Consider the following 14,493-nt stretch of genomic DNA (forward strand, 5'->3'; position numbering starts at 1 on the left):
GGCCTCTTCCATGGCCCAATTATTTGTCACCAGAGTCCAAAGTTAATTGAATAAATCGGTTTATGTCCGAGTAGTCGGCGATTAATCGGTTTTTTAGACGATTAATTGGGTCTCCGATCAGTTAAACCGATTAGGGTAAAATCGAGGCGGACCAAGTTGGTATTATGCCGTGGTAAGCTAAAGGGGGTAGGGTATCTCTCTCGAAAATAATCTTCCCTCGACCACAATCAAGGTGAGCTTGGTACCTTGACAGTCAATCCATCCCTAAAATTACCTCGTACCTCTCTAATGGGAGAACTAACAAATGAGCCGGGAAAACCATATCTTGGATAATGATTGGAACTCTTAGAATGCAGCATTCAGTTTCAACATGACACAGCTGGCTACAAGTGAAACAAGTCGGGGTTCTAGGTCTAGGACCTCCAGAACGACCTCCCCGAAAAACTCTACCTCCTCGTCCTCGCGGCATAGCAGAATGTGGCTGAGGCTGACTTTGAACAGATGGACGTCTAGGTGGTGTCGAATGTCTAGAAGAAGCTCTATCAGCAGCAATGGCCTCCTCAACGTTCACAGCACGCTCAACAAGATCAGCAAGCCAATGAAACTCTACGGCCTCAAGTTTGCTCCTGATATATGGGTTAAGTCCTCGAAGGAACTTACGGATAATCATCAGCTCGTCCTCCCGACCATAGTGGACATACTTCATGAGACGGGTGAACTCTGCCTCATACTTCCTAACAGATAATCCTCCCTGAACTAGCTCCATGAACTTAATCTCCAATCGATCACGGGCCTCCGGTGGGAAGTACTTTCAAACGAACGCTGTACGGAAGTCATCCCAACTCAGATCGAAGTTTCAAAAGTTCCTCTCTACGCATAACCACCAACTGATGGTGTCCTTCTCTAGATAGTAAACAGCCATGTGCTTCTTGAATTCTTCCGGACAACGAGTTGCAGCAAAGTTCTGCTCGAGATTGTGCAGCCACGCATCAGCTTCAAAGGGATCAGTGCCTCCCTGGTAATGCTTTGTCCCCAAGTTCTTCGTAATCATGACTATCTTCAGGAAGTCCGAATGAGAAGTGGTAGGTACTGGAGCTGGCTGAGCACACTATGTATCACGTTGTGCATTCGGTGCTTGATGTTTCAAATTCACCATCTCAGCCATCAGTTCTAGAAGTGCTACTATAGCTGGATCTGTCGGCAGTGGTTCAGGTTGTGCTGCCGGAATAGGTGCGGTAGGGGCTGGTGGAATATGAGCGGCATGAGATGCAGGAGCTGCGGGATGATCTCCGTGCACTGGACTATCGTGTACCACATCCACCTCGATGTCCAAAAAGTACGTGTCTGGAGACAGTGGCATGTGCACCGGTGTCTAATTATATGACCCTTCAGACGGGTCAGTCTCAAAGCTAAAGCCCGAAGGTGTAGCCTCAAAGCTAGAGCCCGAAGGTGTAGCCTCAAAGCTAGGAGTCGGAAGTGGTGCCGGAGTAGATATCGGTAGATAAGCTCTACCACGATGTGCCTGTCTCGGTGGCATCTGCTATGAAAGATCATGGTAAGTTTCTACCCAGGTCTATCTATTTCTAAAAGAAGGAACAAACCAGCATATCCTAATTATCCTTGCGACACATTTTTGACTCGAATTTTTTTTTGAAACAAGTCCCATTCTAGCATCGTATAACAATGATCTGATACCACATTTGTGACACCCCCGATCGTAGATAACCAGAAATGTCACGGTCGATGTTCCCTGATGGTCGACCCGAGGTTCTCGAAATAAATCCGATCGCCTTAGACCAACAACCAAAGAACACAGACGCTCCTATCGGATATTACCCTAGGCTTTTCAACCCTATAAACAAATATTTGATAGTTAGTTCGTCTCGGACAAGGACTAATATCATATGAAAACTCGTGATTTATAAACATCTTTTATACATTATTTATTTACTTTAAACATCTTACAAAGTGTTATAGTTTAATCCTACGGTCTATCGCCCAACAACGTTTTAAGTAAATATACATCAAAAGGTACGTTGCAAGGACAACAAAATACTACCGCTGGTTGGCCGTTTCTTCCGTCCAAAAGAGTAAAGTGTCTCCCGCCTAAGGGTTACCTGCACACACTAATGAGTCATGAGCAACTAGTTTACTCAGTGAATCTAGAATCACAACACAATCAATGATATATCAACAATTATGGAATGCATAAACATGATCATGCAAGTACTAGTACTATACTTTAGTATATCAATCATCATTGTGAATTCTTATTTTAAACATCACTTCCACAACACCCGCCCATTACCATACTCATATAATACAATATATATCCTAGACCTGAAAAACCACTAAGGCTAACTGAGACTAGTGAGTTAGCATCACCATCATTGTCGAATGTCCGGTATAAACAATTCGACACTGCATCGTCATGCAGTACACGGTCTCCAGGGAGCTACCCCATCATCGTGTCTTCATGACCTTGTTCCGTTCGCAGGACCAAGTCATGGTAATGCGGGGACTTTAGGGATAGTGAATATAACAAGACTTCACATGATTTTACTTCCATAATTATTCCAAAATTAATCCATAATTAATCATAATTAATCTTTAATTAATCCCATATCAATCATTAATTAATCTCATATTAATCTTTAATTAATCCAAGATTAATCTTTAATTAAACCAAGATTAATCCTTAATCAAAACAATGATTATTTCATTAGTACTTGAGAACAAGTATTATGATTAGGATTAACCTCACTTTAACATTTTGATTAATCTTTAAGTGTAAGTGTTACACTAAGTAAACACCATACACTTCTTAAAGGATTCAAAGACTTTACTATCTAATTGAGATACTACAGTTTAAACTCAATCATGTACTCATTCATGATCTATCTCATCTTCTGCCTAGACTCTCCTAAAGAACAGTCTTGAAACTGGCTTGGACAAGACTTGAGTTCCTCTTGAACAAAGCTGAATGGACCAAGAGACTGAATGGACAGGACTGGATACTTCAAGCTTTACTCTACCTCTGACCAAGACAAACCAAAGGACTAGATGGCCTCAGCTGATCCTCTTCTCCAAGGTAAGCTTGCGGCTGGACTTCTGATCTTTCTCAGAGCAACACTGAGCTAGGGTGGAAGATTAAATCACCAGCAATTTTTCTTGATTTATTTTCCTGATTTTTTTTACTGATTTTTCTGTTCTTGTTCTGCTTTCTCTCTTTCTCTCTGAAATTCTTTAGGTTTTTCTGTAAGTTTCAGAGCGTGGGAAGCATCTGGAGGAGAGGTTTATATATTTCAGATGGTCTTTGGATGAGTGTCCAGCTGAGGGACCAAAGAAGGGTAAGAAGAGACAGCTAGCAAGCTGCTACCGCATCTGCACTATGCTGTCCTTTCCCTCCCATGAAACAGTTTCCAGCCAATTATAATAATCAGGAAGAGGGAGCAAGCACACATGCAGCTTATGATTGTCATGTGCCATGTACTGAAGAAGCTAGATAAGCAAGTAGGTGCAATTCATGTGATTAAATACTGAGCAAGCAGGCTGGTGGAAGACATGAGTCTGGTCCAAAATTAATTAGGCAGCTGGTCGATCATTTTAAATAATTTTTCAACCAAATATTCCTTGTCTTTGGCTCTCGTCTTCCTCTCGGAAAATCTCATCCAGCTTAATAAAAATTCGACCAAAATATTTAAGACTCGACCAAACTATCAAGTGAAGGTTTTTCGACCACAAGGCAGTCCCGTCGAAAAATTAATCTACCGATAGATTTTTATTTTTATTAATCCTGATCGAACCAACTAAAAACTGGTCGAACGAGATTTTTCTTATTGGCTCGTGAGGGTTATTACAATGATCATCTTGACTTCTGTATGGATATGGTGTGGCTGCGAGCGGACACGAGTGACGCCTAATTCTTAAGCTGTGTAACTTTTCTATTATCAATGCATCAACTATTTTCTTACAAAATGATGAATTTATAGATTAGTAAGCAATAGTATAGCATATGTATTGATATTGTGACGCTGCAATGATTTTTTATCATTCAACAATTAAAAGTTTAGTTTTTATTCCTTTCGATTTACATATTTTGTTACATGATTTTTGTGTGTGGTAAAATGTCAAGATTTATCACGCGATTAATAGTATACTAATGGTGAATGTGTTATAAATCAAGTGATGAATGTCCATAACCGGTCTGGTCCATAACGGGCCCAAACCCTAGAAGAAAGAGACATAGCTGAAACCCTAGAGAGAGGAGAGAGAGATGGCCGCATGCCTTAGGAGAGAGAGAGAGAGAGGCGGCTTATGCTTTGGAGAAAAGAAAACTCTATTTTCATTTTCTTGTAATTGTTATCTTTCCATTATTATTATGTATTAGTAGGTTTCCTAATCATAGTTGGTTTAGGTTTTTGGATACTTTCTTTTTTCTATGACTTGTAATCCTTATATAAAGGAACTCATGTTATCTACTAATAATAGCAATCCCAATTAATTCAAAAAGTTGTGAATTCCACTTATTTTGAAAGGTTGTGTCTTTTCAACAACTAAAAGTTGTGCCTTTTTATTTAAAAATATCTATTTATATTGAAAGAATGTGACCATTTATATTGAAAAGTTGTGACTCTTTATATAAGTATTATTACAAAAAGACACAACCTTTTAATTCAAAAGATGTGACTCTTCAAACAAATTTTTGAAAATCTATAAATAGTCCAATGTATATGCCTTCTAAAGGCATAATTTTCACTAATCAAGTAAAATGGTGAAGAAAAAAAAATTAATAATAGCAAACCCAAACAATGTTGAAAAGTTATATGTTTTATAAGAATTTTATTTCTTGTTAAAAGTTGTGTCTTTTCATTATATATTAAGATATGTCCTTTCATTATTTGTTTCAAGAGTTGTGTATTAGTTAGTATTTAAATTAAAAAGATGTAATTATTTAAATGAAAAATTGTGACTATTCATATATGTATCATTTCAAAATAACTACCTTTAAATTGAAAAGTTGTGACTATTCATACAAGTATCATTTTAAAATAACCACCTTTAAACTGGAAAAAATGTGACTATACATCTATATGAAAGTTGCATTTCTTAATTTTTTATATGAAAAGTTGTATTTATTAGTATTGAGATGAGAAATTATGTCTTTTTGTTTTTATTTTGCTCATATCTATTTATTAATATTTCATAAATATTTGCAATTGTTTCATTTCAAAAAATCAGTGTATTGGTTTATATGAAAATTTGAATCTCTTAAGTTTCATACATAAAAGTTGCATCTCTTAAATGTTTTACATGAAAAACCCAAACAATGTTGAAAAGTTGTGTTTATAGGAATTTTATTTCTTGTTAAAGTTGTGTATTTTCGTTATTTGTTTCGAGAGTTGTGCATTAGTTAGAATTTAAAATATGTAATTATTTAAATAAAAATTTGTGACTATTCATATTTATATCATTTGAAAATAATTACATTTAAATTTGAAAAGATGTGACTATTTAAATTGAAAAGCTGTAACTATTCATATAAGTATCATTTCAAAATAACCACCTTTAAATTGAAAGATGTGACTATTCATATATATAAATAAAGTAAAAAAATGACATAAATTTTCATATCAATACTAATAAAAATAAATTTTCATAAAAAAAACTTAAGAGACACAATTTTCATATTAACAATGATTAAAAAATGATAAATATTTACGTGGTGTCATCAACGAAAAGGTACAAATGTGTTGTAATTTAAGAGATATGAACGCATCGTAATCTAAGAGGTATGAACGTGTTGTGATCCAAGAGGTACAAACATATCATGATCCAAGGAGTATGAACGTTTTGTGACTGAAAGGATGTGAATGTATTTTGACCGAAAATATACAAAACGGTCGTGACCGAAAGGCTGCCAATTAATGATCATAAACGAAAAAGTGTGAATGGATCTTGACCGAAAGATGTGAAATTAATATTTACTGAAAGGGTGGAAACAGATCTTGACCATGACCAAAAGGGTGCAAATTGGTTCTGACCGAAAGGGTGCAAATGATCGTGACCAAAAGGTTGCGATTGGATCGTGACCGAAAGGTTGCGATTGGATCGTGACCGAAAGGTTGCGATTGGATCGTGACCAAAGGGTGCAAATGGTCGTGACCGAAATATTGCAAATGAGCTGTGACAAAAAAGTGCAAATGTGTCGTGACTCGTAACCGAAGAGTGCAAACGAGTCGTATCCAAAAGAGTGCCAATGAATCATGGCCGAAGAGGTAAGAATGGATCGTGACTGAAAAAGTGCGAACGAGACATCACTGAGAGAATGTTAAAGATCAACTATGGTGCTAGTGATATATGAGCATGACCTTTTCTCGACAACATAAAAAGTTATTCAAATTAGAATATATCATTTTCTTAATATTTCTTAGATTTTGCATGTTTTTACCCATCCGGAAACTTTTTTGTCTTATGGTCAACCATGGTGCTGGTGATATTAGAGTATGACCTTTTCTCGACAACATAAAAATGCTATCCAAACTAGAATATATCATTTTCTTAATATTTCTTAGATTTTGCATGTTTTATCCATCCGGAAACTTTTTTGTCTTATGAATCTCAATTTCAATTTACACCCTTTCGTTCACGTCATTTACTCTTTTTCAGTCATGACACATTCATACCTTCGGTCAAGGAACATTCGTCCACCCCTTGGAACAAGTTCATACCTCTTGAATCACATCATGTTTGCATCCCTTAGTTTATAACGTGTTCGTACCTCTTAGGTTATGAATCGTTCGTACTTTTTCGTTGACGACCCAACAGTCTAACGTAAACTATACATTTTTTATTTAAAAAGATTTTTATGTTTAGTAAGAGATTTTATTTATTTATTATAAATTGATATAACTTAAAATTTTAGAGTAACTTACCTAAAATAATAAAAAATATATAATTTTATTAGTATTGATGTATTTGTATTTTAGTTGTAATTTTAAATTATAGAATATACATTTTTAATATTATCTACAAGTAAATATAAACACATATGTTCTACGTTTTGACATGATAATTTTTGAAATTAAAATTATTTATTTATATAATATATAAATTATAATATGATATATTTATTTATAAAAATGAGTTCCCACGCGATATCGCGTGGGTTCCTTACCTAGTGATTAATAATACAAAGAGAAACATTCAGTTCTCAACCTTCTAATTACAACACGTTATCAGCACGATTGTTCTCTGCAATCTAAGCTAAAATCGCCAATCCCTTAAACCTAACCTAGCTGGCGACTTTAACCTAATCCCGACGAACCCTAATTCGTCCTAGCTCGCGTTCCAGCTCGTCAGCAACCGATCAACTCCATCCCTAAGGTGTTCCTGATCCTAGACGACCTCAGCTTTCGTTCGCATCACAGCCAGCTCGTGTTCCCGATCAACCAGCTCGCAATCCCGATCAGCCGCTTGCAAACCCGATAGGAAGCAGACGTGTCCCGTCCCGTTCAGATCGCATCCGACGGCAGCCAGCTCACGTCCGTCCGTGTGCAGGTCGAGGTTCATCCGTTCTCTTTGGTGATCCGGTTTCATCCCTACAAACAAAGGTATACCGATTAATCTAAGAACATAATGATCAAACCCTAAAACCCTAATCCATTATTATGGAAATCCAATATTCTTGATAAACCCTAAAAATTGGTATAACCTAAAACTGATCATCTTATAATCACTAGATTGAAATTGATTCCATTAGAACATGTTGATTGATTGTTCTGATCTGAATTATGAAAACCCTAAATCTGGGAATCGAAAACCCTAAAACCCTAAAGCTTGAAATCGATTTTAAATTGTTCTTGCTTGATTGAATGATTGATGATTTGAGTTTTAAGATTAATAGATTGATTGAATTTCGAAACTAAAATCTTAAGGTCTTGAAACCTTGATCTCATATTACTAAAATCGAATTCTAGTATTGCTTGAATCAAAACTCTAATTTTCATAATAAGAAACCGATTGATTAGGGTTGTTTGCATAAACATATAAAACTGAATATGAATTGCATTCGTCTTGTTTTAAAATATCGACCAGTATGACATATAGATCGTATAAACTTGAATAGTTTGCATCATAGAATTGTATGGCCGTGCGGCCTAATATAGAATCTATGATTGATCGCACCATGATCATTTTAGATTGTTTGAAAACATGATTGTATAAGACTTGCTTGTGGCCGAGATTATTGATTGTCTTGCGGCCACATGATCACATTGTGAAACCCTAAACTTCGAATGATAATGTGATTCTGATGTCGAAAATCTCAAACCTAGACTATGCTGCCCTTAATCTCTCCGGAGACAACTATCTGCAATGGGCACTTGACACAAAGATTAACTTGAGGTCAAAGGAGCTCGGTGATGCTATCATCGAGGGCAACAATGAGACTGATAAGAATCGGTACAGGGCTATAAGTATTATACGCCACCATCTCATTGAGGGTCTAAAAGATCAGTACCTCACCATAGAGAATCCACTAGACCTTTGGACAGCTTTACAGCGACGATATGATCACCAGAAAACGGTGCTATTACCAAAGGCTAAACATGAGTGGACGAATCTCAGATTCATGGACTATAAGTATGTGGATGAATACAATTCAGTATTGTTTAAGATAGTCTCAATGATGAGACTTTGTGGTGAGGAAGTAACCGAGAAAGAGTTGCTTGATAAAACATTCTTCACGTTCCATTCGACGAACGTGTTGCTGCAACAGCAGTATAGAGAGAGAGGCTTCGTCTCATACACTGATCTGATCTCGTGCCTACTCCTGGCCGAGGCTAATAATGAACTCCTGATGAAGAACTGTGAGATGAGACCCATCGGAACAGCAGCATTACCAGAAGCCAATGAGGCTGAAAAGAAAGATCCCAAAGAATGCAACCACGTCCATGATGATAAGATATCACACGGCAAAGGCGTAGTAGATACAAAGGGCGTGGCTGTGACAACTACTCATATGGCCGGCAAGGAAACCACAATAACCGTGGTCGTGGTTCCAGCTATGGCCGTGGCCGAGGCAGTTATGGCCATGGTCGAGGCGGCATATCCAAAACGTCTAACTCGACCAAATCAGCTTGTCACAGATGCGAGATGAGTAACCATTGGGGCAAGAATTGTAGAACCCCTGAACATCTATGTGAGCTCTATCAAGAGAGCCTTAAGAACAAGAACCCGGAAGCCCATATGGTTCATGATACCGGGTATGATGCTGATGATGATTCCGACCTTGAAAAGGACGACCTCTTGGATTTTGAGACTTCTGATTGTCTCAAAGACTAAAATCGACATCTTGTCTTATTGATTTATGAAATGCTTTGAGTTCATTGCTATTATATCTTGCCTGATTTTGCTTGATAATATGAATGACTTTATTGATAAAGAAATTGCCTAAAGGGCATTATAGTACGGGTATAGTAGCCTAGTAAGAAATCTATGACTATGGCCAAGGCATTGCCTAAAGGACATTATATACACCCAAGAATGTATGACCCATTGAGTTATAATAAAATGGTTTCCAAATAGAAACAATGGGCAAAAGGAAACAAGTTCCTTCAGATTTAAGAAAGAAAGAAAACGCCTAAGACTCTTTTAAGAAAGTGGTCAAGACTATACCTATGTAATCTACTGATCAAAACTATGCTACAGATCAGTATGATAAGAGGCAAGAGCCGTGGTGATCATACTGATATATCCCACGAAAATTATACACTTTATGGCAAGACCGGATTAGCCATCCTAGTCTAAACTTGATGCAAAGATTGATATTGAGAAGGCACAAAGAGTTATCCCATAAGATCTCATGTTATGAAACATGTACACAAAGGGAAACTCATTAGACTTTATTGTCCTACATCACGAAAATATAGTATGTTCATGAAGGGGAGAGATGATAAACCCGTGATATATGATCAATACTACAAATTCGTGAACAAATTCGTGAACGATGGTCTATGACCATGATATAAACGGCTTGGCCGTGCAGTCCATTACCCTATAAGGATCAGACATCCATCCTAAAGCTTAGGGACATCATGGTTTTACATGTATATAAAGTGAAAATATATCAGGCCATATATGTGAGCATAGATATTCCCATCTCAGATTGAATACGGGTCATAAACTAGACATACACCATCTTAAGAGACTTTGAATAAACCACCACAGACATATGTGCCGTCTAAGATGGAACCTCAGAAGAGGATTGGGAATATATGTTGGATAAGAGTATGACTTTCTCCCACTACTTCTAAGAGACCTTGAGCCAAATATGGGTGATCAGAAAGTGGCCAGGTACAAGGATTGCATGATCAATGAATCCGACTATCCAACATTAAAAGGAGAAAGCTATAAGCTGGTAAAGAGTAAAGAATGATAAGAAACATAATGGTATCAACCATCATTGTCTTGGCAAAGATCCTCATATTAGAATTATAGACGTCCAAAGAAAGAAAAGATTATACATAGCTAGCTAATCAAGATGCCGGACATTGACCCGAAAAGAAAAGAAAAGAATGACTAAGTCATAACCAGCTTAGCACCAAATGAAATCTGATGTCCTAGAAAGAGACACAGTCAAGTTGCTACAGAGTCTATACAAGATAGACCAAAGTGTTCCATAAGATAAGGAACCTCGGAAAGAAAAAGGTGCATAGAATACAAATCCGAGGTCATAAGGAAACCAGACCAGACATTGAGAAAAGGCTGCGCAGCTAAACATCTAAGGTACCAAACCATGTAGTTTGGGACGCCAAGCTACTAGGTAACAAAGGTCCTGGATAATGAAATCTCAAATCGATTAGATCATGTCTGGAACACAATGGAACCATATATAAGTGTCGACACATAAAGATATATTTGTACATAAGAGAGTAGCACTTGAACATAAAGATATAAACGAGGATCAAAACCCACGAAAGAGTACTCATAAAGATTAAAGATTAAATTGAAAAGATAAACGTGGGGTTTAAAGTATCTATAAAGAAGAGATAGGCGTATTGGCCATACATACATATACAGAAACGCCATCTGATATAAACCAGTGAAATAGATGGGTCTTGTAAGGGAAAAGAAACCGTGAGATATGGTACATGATCACGAGGTCTAAAGGTGTTCATGTTTCCTACTAAAACCATACGATCATAGCTTGTTACACAAGGATACTCACAGAGACCATGGAAAAAATTATAAGGAGATAAACTCCTATGTGGTGGATGCTGCTACACAATTTTGAAATTGACAAAGGTCTGGTCATAAGAAAGAAATTAGATTGACATATAAAGATGTAGTAAGCAGCATATGGATCACTGGATAAAATACAGCATTGTTCCTAAGCTGTTCATGGACTGAAACAAAGCAGCTGCATATAGTATGTAATACTAGTAAAGGAGTTCTATAAGCTGCATATAGTATGTAATACTAGTAAAGGAGTTCTATAAGAACGATCAAATTCAGTCCATATGTAAACTAATAAAGAAATTCGAATTCCTTATGTTTATACTAAACCAACCTAAAGAGAGGTTAAAAGGTTTATACAGATCTGTGACACTAGCATGGACCGACTAGATTGTAGTACGGGCTAGTGGAAAAGAAAGATCAGCCCAAAGAAAGGTAATTCAGATTGCCTCAGCTTGCTACCTCGGATAGCATGTTCTCCGGATAGACCAATCCAACATCAGATCCCTTAGATAAGGATCAGGCATAGCAGAACATTCTGCTGCTGCTGTGAGGCTGAGAGGAGACATTTAATCTATCCTTCTCGATCGGATACCAATAGGTTGCAGTCCATAAGAATGTGTGATCGAAGTCCATGACCTAATGTATATTCAGTGTGTGATATGATCCACGGCAGAGAGGTCATGGGACGCCATCAAGATATGGATAAAGGACTGCAATGACTGATATATATGGCATTACCGAATGCAAGAGGGATTGATAACTGAGGTCCACAAATGTATTTGGCCGCAGAGCCATAGTTTGATAAGACTGTAAAATCCTTGCAACAATGATCTTGGACGCTCATGGAACGAGTTGCGGACATATATAGACAATGTCTATTATTCAAAACATGAATTGATCAGAATATAGTATGGTCGATGGTAGTCCGCACTTTATCATCATAACCAATCATAATAGCCAAGGTATTCGAGAGCTTATGTGGTTGAGATCTATGACTCAACATGATAATAGAGAAAGATCAATGGACAAGATATTGGTACACATCCGTGTAGAAGATACACCGGATCATAGGTTTACAACCTGAGATTATTAATTCATGGAACCATGCTCGGTATATTGTCCATATACACACGATTTGCAAAGACTCATGCACACATGAGTTTGCAAATAACCGACAGTGATCTTCGAGTACAATGCAATCCGCATTGCTCAGCACATCTACTTTACTAAGACACACGATGTCAAAGGACATGAGAAAAGGCCGAAGAGGTCGAAGTGGTCCAATTACGGTTCAGTAATAACTTGACCGATTTGTTTACTTCCCACCTGCACGTTCAGGAAGATCACGCATCAGATACGTAGACTAAAGAACTTCCACTGACGTTCACATCAGGGGGAGTACTACGTGTTGTACTCTTTTTCCTTCATCATGGTTGTGTCCCACTAGGTTTTTCCTGATAAGGTTTTAATGAGGCAACGTGAAGCGTATTACAATCCTGTATGGTTATGGCATCCAAGGGGGAGTGTTATAAATCAAGTGATGAATGTCCATAACCGGCATGGTCCATAACCGGCCCAACCCCTAGAAGAAAGAGACATAGCCAAAACCCTAGAGAGAGGAGAGAGATGCGGCCGCATGCCTTAGGAGAGAGAGAGAGAGGCGGCTTATGCTTTGGAGAAAATGAAACTCTATTTCATTTTCCTTGTAATTGTTATCTTTTCATTATTATGTAGTAGTAGTTTTCCTAATCCTAGTTGGTTTAGGTTTTTGGAAACTTTCCTTTTTCTATGACTTGTAATCCTTATATAAAAGAACCCATGTTAGGATTAATAACCATCTAATTACAACAGAATGCTAATATTTTAGAGAAAATCATGAGTATGATCCACAAAAGAACTTTAATTTGACGACAAAATCAGCATTGATCCAGTATAGGCTCCAGATTTTCAGCGTAGTAAACGAAAATAACTTAATAAAAAACAAAAATAAAAAGGTAAAAAGGTAAAAAAAAATTGAATCTATACTTATATTTGTAAAATAATTAGATTTTCGTAATATATAATCTATATTATTATTTGAGAAGTGAATTTGCTGATTTGTCATCTTCTTCAAGATTTTAGTTAATTTGTTTACTTGTCATCTTTTCCATAATTCTAGGATACGTCATTTGTTTAATTAATATAATTATTTAAATTTTTATTTTGATATCTATATATGTATCATGATATTTAATATAATTAATAAACATTAAACTATTCAAACGATATGTATACAATTATTTTTAAAAAATTAATATTTAATATATAATTATTATGATATTTAAAAAATTTAATTAATAAATAGATATTAACAATATCTAGCGATAATCTCATCATTACTTTTATCTTATATTAATTTTATAATTTTAATGACTAATATTATAGCCATTTTCTCTGATTTTTATTGGAATTATTGATCAAATACAGATTATTAAAAATATTATATATAAGTATACTAATATATCTGAATTAATCGGTTTCATTGGTTTATTCGGTTTGATTGCTTAATATATTGAATCATATTCACTTTCTTAAAATAACATTCATTTGGTTTATTCAGTAGTACCAAATCCAAACTATTTTCTCTATTTCGGTTTGGTTTGGTTTTAAATAGTTCGATTTTATCAGATTGAACACTTCTAAACTATCTTTATTTTGTTAATGTTTTATACTTTTGATTTTTATCTTCCTTTCAGTAACACATGATTTCTTTTCAGTCAAAATACAATATATGTTAATTTCAATACAAATTTCGTAATTTAATTATTAATATAGAAAAAAAATTGATCTGAAATCTACATCTTATAAATCAAAATATGAAACAAAATAGCATAATTTAGTACATTGATTACCAATATAAATAGTAAAATTTTATAGTTTACAATAATTTAAAATTTTTATCTAATTGAATTGTTATTATTTTATAAAAATAAAAGTTAGAATTAAAAATTGTTAAATATATTAATCCGCACAAGGTGAGGGACATCAACTAGTTAACCATAAATTAACAAAATTCATTGATCTGACATCAAAAGAAATAGCTTGTTTTATGTATAGATGAGTTTTCAATTTACTGTACACAATAAAAGATAATTTTGTTATACTAAAAGACTTTTTTATATGTAAAAGTTTTATAATTTAATTTATTACTAAATATTTTAAACGCATGAGTGCTTTTAAGTTTATACTTACATAATAGAATGTATTTATGTT

At 35.6% G+C, this 14,493-nt stretch overlaps 1 protein-coding gene across 1 annotated transcript; it reads left to right on the plus strand.

Annotated features, from left to right (window-relative positions):
• Positions 1-8,314: 8,314 nt before the first annotated feature.
• Positions 8,315-9,160, plus strand: LOC125579813. The gene is made up of 2 exons (XM_048743670.1): positions 8,315-8,800; positions 8,843-9,160. The coding sequence occupies exons 1-2, from the start codon at positions 8,315-8,317 to the stop codon at positions 9,158-9,160; spliced, it is 804 nt and encodes a 267-aa protein (XP_048599627.1).
• Positions 9,161-14,493: the final 5,333 nt, after the last annotated feature.

The sequence above is a fragment of the Brassica napus genome, chromosome C1 (genome assembly GCF_020379485.1).
Source record: "Brassica napus cultivar Da-Ae chromosome C1, Da-Ae, whole genome shotgun sequence".
Lineage (NCBI taxonomy): Eukaryota > Viridiplantae > Streptophyta > Magnoliopsida > Brassicales > Brassicaceae > Brassica > Brassica napus.

Bases quoted from the DNA above. Each gene is read 5' to 3' on its own strand.
- LOC125579813 (XM_048743670.1), top strand. From the start codon at position 8,315: ATGTCGAAAATCTCAAACCTAGACTATGCTGCCCTTAATCTCTCCGGA. The intron at 8,801-8,842 runs GTCTCATACACT...CTCCTGGCCGAG, and splicing joins AGTATAGAGAGAGAGGCTTC to GCTAATAATGAACTCCTGAT.